The sequence below is a fragment of the Phytophthora infestans genome, genomic scaffold, assembly GCF_000142945.1.
Source record: "Phytophthora infestans T30-4 supercont1.21 genomic scaffold, whole genome shotgun sequence".
Lineage (NCBI taxonomy): Eukaryota > Oomycota > Peronosporomycetes > Peronosporales > Peronosporaceae > Phytophthora > Phytophthora infestans.
Window position 1 is genome coordinate 924,323 of NW_003303738.1, and position 14,297 is coordinate 938,619.

A 14,297-nucleotide genomic window follows, 5' to 3' on the forward strand; every position below is an offset into this window, starting at 1 on the left:
CAGTAAGCAGACACTGCGTCGCACGTCATGAACATCTTGGTGCCATAACGGTGCGGCTTGTCCGGCATAAACATACGGGTACTGTTACGCTTGGACGTTTGAGGAAGTACACCTTCGTCGAAAGAGATGATTGCAGCCACTATCCACGCAGCTAGGAATGTCATTTGAAGTACGTCAACAACAGCTCGCAGTTTCCACAACTTGTCTCTTTTGTCAGCTGTGTCATTGTTGCAGAAATGTAGATCTCGTAGGATAGAAGTACAGCGATTTCGAGAAATGAAATTGCCAAACCGTCCCGCCGAAAGCGCGCCATCATCGGTCATAGCCCAGTGATCTGAAAACGGACGGGTAGGGCTGAGCATATGAGCTACAAGTAGACCCATGACACAAAGAATCTCGCGCGGTACGTAATCAGGTTCGACTCGTATGCGGCGGCGAACATCCCGTAGCGTTTGACCTGGTACGCTGCGTCCTTCACGAACGAGACGTGCACGCTCTTGGCGCGCCTTTTCCTCGAGGTGTGACCTTTTGTATCTGTTTGTCTCGCTCGTGATGAATGTCCACAGGTTCACCGGCATAAAATAGAATAGCAATTCCAATGGAGAATCCTTTTTAGCACGAAGTGCTTCCACAGGCCTAGCCGCTTGATCCTTCATATCTTTGAACGCGCTATTGTCGGTTTCATACTCGGAGGATGCAGGAGTCCACGCCATCGAACGAAGTGTAATCTGGTTCATGTCTTCGATAGATAGAGAACCCCCCAAGCAATCAATAAATGCTGCATCAATAAGAGGCGCCTCTTCTTCGTCAGATGACACGTCGTCACCAATTTGTCTTTGAACAATATCACTATCATCATCTGATCCAAAGCCATCCGACTCCGAGTCCATGCTCTCATACTCGTCTGCATTGTCCTCGTCCTTCATGATGTTCACGTCCTCTTGTAGCAAGCCACGATCTTCTCTCGAGTTTGTTCGCTCATCGTTTCGTCTCGAGTTTGTTGGTGTCACAGGCTCGACAACAGCACCATTTTGACCGGCGCATAGTGACAGCGCTACATCAGGTTCATCACCGCTCATAGCTCCACAAAATATCTCGTCTATGGTGTTTGCTGCAAGCGCAATACTTGTGTCTATCTGTGACGCCCTTGAGCTCTCATCCTCTATGTGCGGACTTGTGGCGCATAGCGGAAGTTCTGCAGGTGTCTCGCTGTCCTCGCTATCGGATCCAAACAATGCTTCAACGGTGTTCGCTGAGAGAGCAACACTCGTGTCTATCTGAGACGGTGTTACCCTCTCACACTCTGCAGGAACTTCTGGCTCACCTTCTTCACTCTCGTCGTCTCTGTCGTCGCCTGCACCTCCCTCGTCAGCGCCAATGATGCCCTGTTCAAACGCATACTTTACTACCGCATGTTCTCCTTCGCATACACAGCACAGAGCACGTATTAGACACACTCACAATAGACTAACCACATCAGACTTACCGACAAACATGTTCACGCCCTCGATGTGTAGCTCCTTTGCAGCGTTCGGTGGGTAGTACGAGTGCAAATTGGACAGCCGCGTTGGCCTCTTTGACGTCCATCCGACACGCACGAGCTGACGCCATAGATGACCAAAATCCACATCTCGCACGTCGATTCCTGAGAGCGCCTCTGCTTGAGCTTTTGACCGCTTGCTTGTTCTGACCGGCATCTTTGCTTGAGCCCGCAAATTCTGTACTGGTGGAGAACATCCACCGTCCACCAAACGTACGGTCCCCAGATAGTGGGACAGTGAATCCACCTACAGCCTTTTTCTCCCCTGTCGCCCACTACCTTTCCAAGCTTATATTTTTTTTGCAGAGAAACAGACTTGATTAAAGTATGTGATCGTCGCATCTGAGCCATTTCCTGTTTATCTTGACAGTTAAGTCGTAACTTACGACTTAAGGTTTTCACTACGTCGTAAGTTACGACGTTGGTAACCAAGGGGTTAAAGGACAAAACAGTTTGATGTATCGGACAGTACACGGATCGAACCGTTTAATTGACCGTAAATTAACCGTACGATACCGTACCACCGAAAGGCAACTTATGTCGTAAGTTGCCAATTTACATGTACTGTAGTCTCACGCTAGCTCGGCTCGTTTGCCTACCGACTGCTCTCTCCACGTTAAGAAGCACTTTTCCATCACGCGATGAGCCCATAATTCCAGTGCTATCTGTCGCGCTTTGGAAAATGGTCGAGCTCTACGCAACCTCTTGGAGCTCCGAAGACGACGATTCTGCACGACGAGGTACCAAGCATGAAGCACGTGAGTCAGCAAGACTCGATTTCTTTTAAGTTGCGATTGTAGAGCTCGTGCGTGGCGGAATATACCGCCAATTTGACACTTTTGGTCTAGCGTCGATGCTTTAAATCGAGTCTGAGAGCGATGCAATTGCTGCACGTAATATTCCCACCGCCTCTTCTGTCGACAGGCTGCTACGAACGCTTTCCAGTGCATTAGAGCATTGTGTTTAGCGTTTAATATCAACTTGTGTTGGTTGAGAGCTAGCCACAATTCAACGCGCCATTGGGTCAGAGCTCGCAGTAGCAAATTGCGTGCTGTTTGTAAGCAAATCTCACGACACGCTTGCTGTTGAAGAGCGTACCGCTTAAATCCTTTAGAGAAAGTAAGTTGCAACAGAATTAATTGCTGAGAACGTCGCCATCGACAGGACACACGCCGCAATTTCCAATGGTGCCAACATGTCCGTCTCCACCTCTGCAACTCTCTCTGTTCCCGACGAAGAGCCATTTTGTATGTTGTGTTTAGGAGACTCCACGCTGTGAACAAGCTCTGTAGTATTCGCTGCTCTAACATACGCTTCATACTGGCAGCAACGGCGTATTGACCACGTCGGTCGTCTAAATAACGTTTCCAGATAGTAAACACATTAATCAGACGATATTTCGTCATGGTATGACGCCACATGGCTACTGCTACTTGACGTCGCTTAGTGACGCGCAGAAGAGCATTCCAGGACCGCGTAACTAACACTGTCGAGTGAAATCCTGCAGCTTCGAGCATTTTCTGCTTCTCCATGTAGCCATCTTGCCATACACGAAATACACGGCGTCCAATGCCATTCCATACCACACGTTCGCCCAAATATCGACAGAATTGAGCACGTTTTACAGCTGCAAGCCACTTGGACAACACCTTCTGTAACACTACCGCTTCTCGCCACTCCTCAGCATCAAGACGCTGCTTTCGCCGTGTTATTGCCTGCACTGCAGCACTACGCATCAAGTGAGCTGCTTTTCGTTTTGCACGATGTTTAAAGAACTCATCAGCCTCATATCTTCTGCGTCTTAGCGTAAAAAACCCTTTCCAGTGACTCCAAGTACGTACAAGACGCCGTCGTCTATCGTACGCGATAGCAGTACAGTTATACCCAATAGTTAATGTGAACAGTACTCGCAGATACTTGGCTTGTAGTTTCTTGCGTGAAAACTCCAATGCTAGTCTCTCGGCGCTTAAACGTTGCTGCTTGTGTCGCCATCGCGATAACGCTAACTTCAGTATGTGTTGTTTAGACAGAGCTGTCAATTTTCGACACCCCCATTCGTATCTGCGAGTTTTATGGAGCCACACAGTGACAAACGCGTATTTAAGCAAACGACGCGCACGTATTTGCTGTACGTCGCTAGCTTTTGCACGCAGACTTTGACATTGTAAAGCTAACAGCTCCCAACGTTGCCAACGCCAGCGAAGTTGGATTAAACGTCGTAGTGCCAGTAAGTGACGCTGACGATGCTGCATATCAAGCCACAATGTCCACGTAGTAAAGGACTTGCTGTAGCGTTCTCTGTGTCGATGAATTATCGTCTCTTTCCAACAATCGATACGTTGTTGTAGCTGTCTTTGCTGTCGTCGCTGCGTCACCAGAGCAATCCGCTTACTAAGCTCTCTACGACTCCAATACGCCCATTTCGACCAGTGTTTTAACATCTTTTGGGTCAAGTGGTTAACCGCTTTTGTATCGAGATATTGTTCCCTGAACGCAACTTGATGCGCGGCTTTCCAACGTCGTAGTGTCTTTCTCAACAGCAATCGTCGATAAATCAGTACACTGTTCGCCACCAGCGCTCTGTACTCTCGTGCAGACCTCACTTGGCTCTGCCAGGTTCCAATGGCTTGTCGAAGCATACGTATTTCACGCACATCTGCAATACTTTCGACCAATAATCGTTGTTGACTCTGCTGGTTAACGACACGGACGAACGCCATCCAGTGCTCTCGTAGGCGTCTACTTCGCTGCTTTACTGTGAGTTTTTGTATACCAACAGAGCGCTGATAGCTGCGTCGCCAGGGAAGCCAAACAGCAGTTCGCAGTATCGTACGCTCATGATTTTCTTTTAGAAATGCAGCGCGGAGGCGCAGCATCCGATCACGTTGTGATCGATGTAGCCATGTCCATACTGCTCGATGCATCTTCCAACGCTGCAAAGAACGTTCTCGTTCAAAATTAAATCGTGCATAGGAGACGAGCTTTGTGAAGGCTTTTCGACGACTTTGACCATAGAGCACAGCCGCAAGTTCTTGTCTTTGTTTACGTGAATGTCGGGTGTAAAGTCTCCATATCTTCACCACGTTTCGAAGCTTACAGCGACGTCGACGTCGAGTAACAAGCCGCAACGTATGACGCACACGTCTCGTGTCTTCGTGAATCTCTCTCCAATTATCAAACACGTCTCCTATCACTTGTCGCTCACTCCACTTAACAACAAAGCGCCATTGTTTCCGCTGCTCTACATAGTATAAACCAGCGTTCTTGTAGCTCCAGTTGTCGTCGTTCAATGAAAAATTTTATCTCAAAAGTTATCCTTTGTTGCGTCTTGATCGCTGCCGTTAACCACCGCCAATAACGGCGAAGACGTTGTACGTCCGCTTTATGTTTGTATCTTCTAAACCGTGCACGTTGAGTGGCAGCTAATACCCACGTGCAAAACGCTTCACAGCTCAATCTCCGGCGGCGGGCTAGACTAAATTCCCTTAGGTTTGCTGCAAAATGTTGGACAGAAGTCCACCTCACCCACATCACTGCCAGAGCCGTAATATTCGCTTGCTTCGTCACGGCATTTGCAGCTGTCTTTAGCGTTTGCCGGTAGAAGTTTTTTTGTCTCCAAGCCGTGAATATAACGTCTACGATACGCTGCTCGCGCCTTCTTCGAGCTCGAGCGTGCAGTCTTGAAATGACTGCCGCTTCATGTGAAATACGGCGCCAATCGCTCATGTATTTACTAATTAATGCGTGTCGTTCGCTCGCGGTCATTTCGTGCTGCTTATCACCCTTGGTGACGTCTCTTATACGTCGTAAACGAGCCAAACCTCGCTCCATCGCAACAGGACTCACTTTTTGGGGCGTTGGGCGACCTACTGACGCCAACAGCGCAGTCACTTCGGCCCATTTCGGCGCCAAAGTGTTAGGTGAGGTTACGACCACTCTCCTTTCGTTGTTTGGACGTCGCTGAGCGTCGAATGCAGCGTCAATCTCCTGTCGAAGTCGCCTTAGCGCATCTGTCGCCATTCTCACACAGTATCCGACGCTTAAACTCACTTCAACTACAATTGTCACGTTGATTGGACAAAACTCAGCTCGCGCTGTCTAATAAATAATGACCTATGATTGGTGCAAAACTACTACTTCAAAAGTTTTTTTTGGCGGGAATTAAACAAATCTAAAGCTATGGCGTCGCAGTCGCAGTCGTTCTCGCAGACATTCGGAGGCGTGGGCGCTGGCGGCGATGCGTCCAGAGGCGGAGGCGTCGGCATGTCCAACTACGAGGAGGAGAAAGGTAAAAACATTCGAAGTTTCGACACTTTAACACCAAATTAACGCCGAAAAACTTTATAAAACAGCGAAATGCGTCGAGTTCCTACTTAACTTCACGTCAAACCTGGACGACCCAGCGCTAGAACCCAAATACGCGCGCATGCTGGTACAACGTCTCTCTCAATCTAACTAATACCTCCAGTTTCTAACACTGTTAATATAACAGCAAGAGGTGGCAAACCGTGAACGAACCTCCATCCCCATCGCCTTGGACGACATACAAATTGTACGTCCTTCTAACAACGATAACTAACCTTTCTGTCTTCCTAACTAACATGTTATTAGTTCGAGAAGGACGACCCGACTTTCGTGTCGCGTATTGTGCGCAATGCTCGTCGATATGTCGCACTCTTCTCGGACGCAGTGGACGAGAACTTGCCCGCCCCTACAAGAGACATTTCCGACTCGCAAGACGTCCTGGATGTCCTCCGTATCTCTCGCGCTCAAGAAGTAGCACAGCAGCGTCAATCAGACGACGGAGAGAGCCAAACTGTCAACCCAGCGACCATCTTCCCTCCAGCATTAATGCGTCGCTTTGAAGTGCATTTGATCCCTGGTGTTAAGCTTAAAGCAGTACCTATTCGTGACGTAAAAGCAGCCAAAGTCGGTGCTTTGGTTCGTATTAAGGGCATGGTCACCAGAGTGTCCACCGTCAAGCCGCTACTGACTGTAGCCACCTACACGTGCGAAGCCTGTGCCTATGAAGTGTACCAGGAAGTCAAAGCACGTCAATTTAACCCCTTGACACAATGTCCAAGTGAACGCTGCGAGACGAACAAAGCGCAAGGACGTTTAATCATGCAAACCAAAGCTTCCAAGTTCGATAAGTACCAGGAAGTCAAGTTCCAGGAGCTACCGGATCAAGTACCTATGGGACATATCCCACGGTCTCTTACAGTTTATCTACGAGGCGAACTCACCCGCACATGCGAGCCTGGCGCTCTCGTGACCATCTGTGGCGTGTTTCTACCTCTTCCGTACTCTCCACAACGACAGATGCAGATGGGTCTTGTGACTGAGACGTACTTGGAAGCCACCGACGTTGTGAACCATAAGAAACGGTACTCGGCAATGGAGTCGTCTGAAGCCATGGAAAGTGCCGTGTTGAGACTACAAGAAGGCGCGGAGAATGTGTACGAGGTCTTGTCTCAGTCGCTAGCGCCCGAGATTTACGGCCACGAAGATGTCAAGAAAGCGCTGTTGTTACTACTGATTGGAGGAGTGACGAAGCGTATGGATGAAGGTATGAAGCTACGTGGAGATCTCAATGTCTTGCTTATGGGAGACCCGGGAGTAGCCAAGTCGCAGCTTCTTAAACATATTGCTACTGTGGCTCCGAGAGGAGTCTATACGACAGGAAAAGGCAGTTCGGGAGTCGGTTTGACTGCTGCAGTGGTGCGTGATGCCACGACAAAGGAAATGACATTGGAAGGTGGAGCTCTGGTCCTTGCAGACATGGGGATCTGCTGTATCGACGAGTTTGATAAGATGGAAGAGGGCGATCGTACCGCTATCCACGAAGTCATGGAGCAACAGACTGTGAGTATTGCTAAAGCAGGCATCACGACGACATTGAACGCGCGTACGTCGGTCCTGGCAGCAGCCAACCCCATCTACGGACGCTACAACAAGAAGCTGAGTGCGTCGCAGAACATCAACCTGCCCAATGCGTTGTTGTCTCGCTTCGATCTCTTGTTTCTACTATTGGATGTGGCGAATTACGAGAAAGATGAAGCCCTGGCTCGACATGTGACGTATGTGCATCGATTCTCGCGTAACCCGGAGATGAAGTTCGACCCGGTACGTCCAGAAGTGCTGCGGTACTTTATTGCCATCGCCAAGCAGTACCAGCCCAGTATTCCGGAACATTTGTGTGGGTATATCGTCGAAGCGTACGTGACACTGCGTCAACAAGACGTCAACGACCACGCGCGAGAGCGACAGCGACAACAATTCCGGCAACAATTCGGAGACGGCGGGGCCAATGACGCTCAGACCGCCATGACAGCTCGACAGTTGTTAAGTATTTTACGTCTCTCGCAAGCTCTCGCGCGACTACGATTCTCCACGGAAGTTATTCACCAGGATGTCGATGAAGCTATCCGCTTAGTGTACGTGTCCAAGGCGTCGCTATCAGAGCAGGATGATGTCAATGGAGTGGGAAACAATGGCAAGACGGGTGCTTCAGGGACGGGCAGGTCGGCAGATGCCACGTCCAAGATCTTCCGGTTGGTGCAGGAGTTCGCTACTGACCGCAACCTCAAGATCCTCGCGATGAGCGACCTGGAACCGGTTGTTCTGCGGAAAGGCTTTACGTCTCAGCAGTTGTACGCATGCATCCAGACGTACCAAGACCTGGAAATCGTGCAGTTGTCTAATAACGGGACGAGTCTCACGCTCATATAGACAAACAGGAAGATCTTAACGCTAAATTTAGGAAGTATAGCTTTTCATAATCCAAGCGCTGATTTGAAAACACCCTTTAGAACTTAATTTTAGCTGGTGCAACATCCGTGCTCCTTGTACATCATGACCTCAAATATGTAGACTAAAAATTAAACATTCGCAGATATTTCGTTCGAGTCTTCGTCCTCAGCAATTAGGGTCATTCGAATTGTCGAATCAATGATCGATGAGCTGTACTGGCTAATAGCCAGTGGCTATCGCATTAAGGTGAATGATGTGAGCTGCAGCAAGCACTTTCCTTGCTTGTTCTGGTTGCAACACGAACCGAGCGCAGTGAAGACACCCGGCCTGGTACGGCAGGTTTGAGAAACGATATTACACACTCCATCGCTCAGTTACCATCAATGTATCGGTAGAGTGCTGCGGCGACATGTCATTTCAAACCCCTCTCGCTTACTAGGCCACTGTATGAGCTGCCAATGAAATCGCTTGTCGCTCTCACCACTCAGTAAAACACACGATTTGTCTTCAAAAGAGCATCTCCGTTCAAAACTTCTCGTCGCGTTCCTTTTCTCCTTTGCCAGTCGATCTCCAGTGCAAAATCGGCAATCGAATCAGATGGCCGCTTCAACATTTGCGAACTTAAGGCGTACTTAGAGCCAATCCTCGAAAACTACTGGCCAGCAGAGCTCCAACGTTCCCACCATCCACAAGCTGGTTGCACCCCAAATTTGCAACCTGCTCCTACACCGCGTGTTGCAAGTTGCGCAATGACAACATCACTCGGTTGGCTAGTAGAGCTCGCTAGACCCCCTCGACGTCATTTTCCAACTAGGAAACCAGCGGGCAAGTCACTCTCTTCTTCCCCTCTTTGTCGTCACAATGGCCCCGAAGCGTCGTTCCCGTAAGACAACCAAGGACGTGTACGCCAGCGTCCCCGCCGAGGAGCGTGCCAAGCTTGGCGCTGAGGCCAAGGAGCGCGGTAACGCCGCCTTTGCCGCTGGCGATCACGCTACGGCCATCAAGGAGTTCACGACGGCCATCGCGTACGAGCCCACGAACGTTATCTATTTCTCGAACCGTTCGGCCGCCTACTTGTCGGCTGGCCAGGCCACTCCGGCCATGCAGGACGCCAAGTCATGCATTGACTTGGACGCTAAGTTCGCCAAGGGCTACGCTCGTCTGGGTGCCGCCCACTTTTACATCAAGAACTACGCTAAGGCCATCACCGCCTACACCCAGGGTCTGACCGTGGAGAAGGGCAACAAGGCTCTGCAGGCCGGCCTGACCCAGGCCCAGGCTGCCCAGCAGGTGCAGGACGAGGAGATCAGTGGCGTGGAGATGGACGAGGCCACGCGCAAGATGAAGCGCATGGAGATCGAGGAGAAGATCAACAAGGCCCGCAAGGAGCGTGAGGAGCGCGCCAAGCGTGCCGAGAAGGGTTTCTCGGAGGTGATTGGTATCGATCTGGGTACGACGTACTCGTGCGTGGGTGTGTGGAAGGACGGCCAGGTGGAGATCATTGCCAACAGCGAAGGTAACCGTACGACCCCGTCGTGGGTGGCCTTCAACGAGAGCGAGCGTCTCATCGGAGAGGCGGCCAAGATCCAGGCCGCTGGTAACGCCACGAACACGGTGTTCGACGCCAAGCGTATCATTGGACGCAGCTTCAGCGACGAGGTGGTGAAGAAGGACGCGAAGCACTTCCCGTTCACGATCAAGGAGGGCGATGAGGACAAGGTGCTGATCGAGGTGGAGTTCAAGGGCGAGAAGAAGAGCTTCACGCCCGAGGAGATCTCGTCCATGGTGCTGCTGCGCATGAAGGAGACGGCCGAGGCGTTCCTGGGCCAGAGCATCTCGCAGGCCGTGGTGACTGTGCCCGCGTACTTCAACGACCAGCAGCGTCAGTCCACCAAGGACGCCGGTTCCATCGCCGGCCTGGACGTCAAGCGTATCATCAACGAGCCCACGGCCGCTGCACTGGCGTACGGTCTGGACACGAACGCCGGCACGGACGGCAAGGCGTGCAACGTGCTGATCTTCGACCTGGGTGGCGGTACCTTCGATGTGTCGATCCTGTCCATTGAGAACGGCATCTTCGAGGTCAAGTCGACGGGCGGTGACACGCACTTGGGTGGTGAGGACTTTGACAACAACATGGTGGAGCACCTGCTGTCGGAGTTCAAGCGTAAGAACCGCAACCTGGACCCGTCGAGCTCGGCCCGTGCGATGCGTCGTCTGCGTACGGCGTGTGAGTCGGCTAAGCGTATGCTGTCCACTACGACGTCGGCCTCGGTAGAGGTGGACTCGCTGTTCGAGGGCGTCGACTTCTCGTCCACTGTGACGCGTGCCAAGTTCGAGTCGCTGAACGAGGAGCTGTTCAAGCGTTGCGAGGAGACTGTGCTGAAGGTGCTGGAGGACGCCAAGATGAAGCCCGAGGACGTGACGGAGCTGGTGCTGGTCGGCGGTTCCACGCGTATCCCCAAGGTGCAGACCATGCTGTCCACTCTGTTCGGCGGCAAGGAGCTGTCGAAGTCCATCAACCCGGACGAGGCTGTGGCGTACGGTGCCGCTGTCCAGGGCGCCATCCTGGACGGCATCCGCAACGACGCGACCAACTCGCTGCTGCTTGTGGATGTAACGCCGCTGTCCCTCGGTATTGAGACCGTGGGCAAGGTCATGTCGGTGCTGATCAAGCGCAACACGGCCATCCCCGTGCGCAAGACCCGCGTGTACACTACCGAGGAGGACTACCAGACGTCTGTGGACGTGTGCATCTACGAGGGCGAGCGCGCGTGCGTCGAGTCGAACAACAAGCTCGGCGAGTTCAACATCTCCGGTCTGGAGCGTGCCAAGCGTGGCGAGCCGCAGGTCGAGGTGACGTTCGAGATTGACGCGAACGGAATCCTGAACGTGTCGGCCCGTGACAAGAAGACCGGCGCGAAGGCCGAGACGACCATCTCGAACAACCGTGGGCGTCTGAGCCAGGAGGACATCGACCGTATGGTGGCCGAGGCCGACAAGTTCAAGAAGGACGACGCCGAGATGCTGCGTCGCATTGAGGCCCGTAACGACCTGGAGCAGTTCATCTACCGTGCCATCGAGACGGCTCGTGAGAAGGGCGACACGAACGCGGAGAGCGCCATCCGTGACGCCCGTGACTGGCTCGAGGACCACGAGGAGGCCACGCTGCGTGAGCTGGAGGACAAGAAGCGCATGCTGGAGCGCATGGTCCGCTTCTAAGCGCGCCTCTTACATTAGTTTTTAGTCAGCGTACAGATGAACAATCAACAAGCTTGCTATTCATTTACTCGTAACTATTCAAATGCTTCGTTTTACAATCTTTTTTCTTGGATTTGTTTGGCCACAAGACTCTTGTCAAGAGTGTGCACGAGCTCATTCTTGAATTTGTTTTGCAATGCAGATTTTTACTACTGTAGTAACGTTAGTGCAGCATCCAGTAGCCTAAATTTTTACTGTGGGGCCAAGTGAAGATAAGCTAGCGGGGTCTACCCACTAAGCCACATACATGTAGCTTTGACATCAACCACGGCCACTTGGGCTCCATGTCCAGGCAACACGACAGCATATATTAAATAAATTTTGCTTGTCCAAATTGCCCGACCCTGTTACGCTGAGTAGTCAAAACCAAAGAAATAATTTATTACTATCGAGTTTTTTGTTTGCAAAAATGCACTATTTATTGTAATAGTATCCAAGTAGCTTTACGAAAGACTTCCGTAATTTAAGCAAAAACGAATGCATCGACATTACATAACCTAGATTTAATAACGAGAGATCTGAAGGGAGTCATACACACCCTACCTGAACAAGTTTTGGCAATCACCTCGGCCGGCTAGCACTGTTTATTCCGTAACCACGTTTAAAAAAAACGAAACCCGGGGGAAGTTTACTGACCTCTTAATCATAATCGACATTACAAAGTTTCGTCGTCGTCCCAAGAAAGCCGGACCAAAATGCGCGGCACATGTTCACTAGCCGTCATTGTGGTAATGTTCTTTGTTTTTACCAAGGGCTGTGCCAGAGCCGATGATACTACTCTGATCAACAATGCTCGTGGTTTGGATTCTGACAGTACCGGAGGTATTATCTCTGAAACAAGAGCTCCTTTCCAAATGAACTAATCGGCTGCAGCACAGCGATCAACAAACTGCAAACCAAAAACAAAAAGCAACAAACTGCGATTGCACGATTGGGACGATGCAGGGTTTGTACTTACTCATGTGGATTCAGTGGGTATTGGCAGAACCTTTCAGCAGTTGATATGAGAATACAGCAAAACCGAGTACAGGCAGCAGACCGATAGCTTTCGTCCACTTGGTAATATGGCCAGGCGCATCCATCTTCGCAGCGTGTAGAACCTGCGATTGAGTCGAAGGTTTCGAAGCTTGCTGCAGGACGCGGCAATCGGTGGTATTATCATCACTTCACCCAAAAGACCTCCAAGACATTGTTCTAAGAAAAGCAAAAAATATTGTATTCAAAACAATAAAATACACAAGAATTTTTTGCCTTTCTAACTTGAAGACTCGCTTTATACCGACTTTATCACCGGTCTCATTTCAGTTGTACCATACCGGCTTCAGCTACTGGTACTTGCAATCCCAGTACCGTAGTCCATAACGTGCACATGATCGTACTTAGTGCAAATGACCTTAGTAAACCGGTTCTCTGAGCCGGTTTATAAATTCATACCGGTCTAGCGTAACCCTGTGAACTCGCCTCGTAACGATGGCCAAGTCCAAGTCCTCTGGCGCTGGTGATGCTGTGGTTTTCTCGACGTACCAGGGCGAGAAGCAGCTCGCGGAGCTGGTGAAGCTAATCGACAAAGACCTGTCAGAGCCCTACTCCATCTTCACGTACCGGTATTTCCTGTATAACTGGCCGCAGCTGAGCATTCTCGCTCGTGTGCAGCAGAAGCTCGTGGGTGTCATAATCTGCCGCCAGGAGCCGCTAGGAGCTACGCCTGAGGAGACAGGAGACGATGGACTCCATGCACAAGGAGACCCCAAGCGCCGTTGGAGGGGGTACATCGCCATGCTGGCCGTGGAGAAACAGTTCCGCCACCGTGGTATTGGCTCGCAGTTGGCCCAGAAGGCCATTGAGCGCATGCGCGACGGCGGCTGCGAGGAGGTGATGCTGGAGACGGAGATCGCCAACAAGGGTGCTATCCGCCTATATGAGAACCTGGGCTTTGTGCGTGACGAGCGGTTGGTCAAGTACTATTTAAACGGGGGTGACGCCTACCGTCTTAAGCTTTGGTTGCAGTAGAGATGCTGCACTAGAGAAGTCATTTCTGAGCAATTGATGCTCCAAAAGGTCAACAATGCACATTTAAAGAAATTTACTTGTGTCTGCCAATGACCGGATAATGTAAGTCATTATTGGCGAAAATGGAGTTCTTTATTTTAAAGCTACTGTGTTAATACTTTCCTTCGCTCGTTTGTTCCACTTCATTCCCAAGCATGAAAAATTACCGTCGCAGCTTTGAAATGTGCGAACAGTTTGATGCATGAATATATTATTTTAGATTATTTCAGACATTTCTCAATACAAGTATTAATAGTAGGCTCAGCTTTAGCAATGTGCTGGCGATATCCTAGCACTTAAACTTAGATCTGCGGCAGGCAGATCTCTCCATTCGTCGAGTACATGTGTGAGCGATCTTGTAAGTGAAATCTGCTCGATGAGCATGCGTTTGATCCTGATGTTACGTTGCTCTGCGAGTTGTCGCTCGTGGCTCTGCTTCAAAGCGATGATCCCTCCATAGCGATCCTGCGCGGCGTCGCTCCAGGATCGCTGCAGCTCGGTTTGAATTCTGCAGACTTGCAAGCACCGCTTCAAGACCTTTAATCTCGTGGCGCAGGAGCTCGATCTTGTCTTTGTTTCTCACGCGAGGTGTGAGTTCTTTCCTGATCCGTTTCCGCCTGACGACTGCATCGTTTTTCGGATGAGGGTGCAGCCTTTTATACTTTGTTTTTGGCTGTGGCGAGTCTCCACTTAG

General features: G+C 50.6%; 4 protein-coding genes across 4 annotated transcripts; 3 read left to right on the plus strand and 1 right to left on the minus strand.

Annotated features, from left to right (window-relative positions):
- Positions 1–2,112: 2,112 nt before the first annotated feature.
- Positions 2,113–2,961, minus strand: PITG_11911 (uncharacterized protein; the record flags this gene model as incomplete). The annotated part of the gene is made up of 2 exons (XM_002901337.1): positions 2,113–2,201; positions 2,262–2,961. The coding sequence occupies 2 exons, from the start codon at positions 2,959–2,961 to the stop codon at positions 2,113–2,115; spliced, it is 789 nt and encodes a 262-aa protein (XP_002901383.1).
- Positions 2,962–5,719: 2,758 nt separating this feature from the next.
- PITG_11912 (DNA replication licensing factor MCM7) lies at positions 5,720–8,326 on the plus strand (the record flags this gene model as incomplete). The annotated part of the gene is made up of 4 exons (XM_002901338.1): positions 5,720–5,828; positions 5,893–5,972; positions 6,033–6,092; positions 6,152–8,326. 4 exons carry the CDS (start codon positions 5,720–5,722, stop codon positions 8,270–8,272), a joined length of 2,370 nt encoding a protein of 789 aa, XP_002901384.1.
- A 780-nt stretch (positions 8,327–9,106) lies between these two features.
- On the plus strand, positions 9,107–11,589 carry PITG_11913 (heat shock cognate 70 kDa protein; the record flags this gene model as incomplete). Its single annotated transcript, XM_002901339.1, has 1 exon — positions 9,107–11,589. One exon carries the CDS (start codon positions 9,155–9,157, stop codon positions 11,513–11,515), a length of 2,361 nt encoding a protein of 786 aa, XP_002901385.1.
- Positions 11,590–13,024: 1,435 nt separating this feature from the next.
- Positions 13,025–13,564, plus strand: PITG_11914 (acetyltransferase (GNAT) family protein, putative; the record flags this gene model as incomplete). The annotated part of the gene is made up of 1 exon (XM_002901340.1): positions 13,025–13,564. One exon carries the CDS (start codon positions 13,025–13,027, stop codon positions 13,562–13,564), a length of 540 nt encoding a protein of 179 aa, XP_002901386.1.
- Positions 13,565–14,297: the final 733 nt, after the last annotated feature.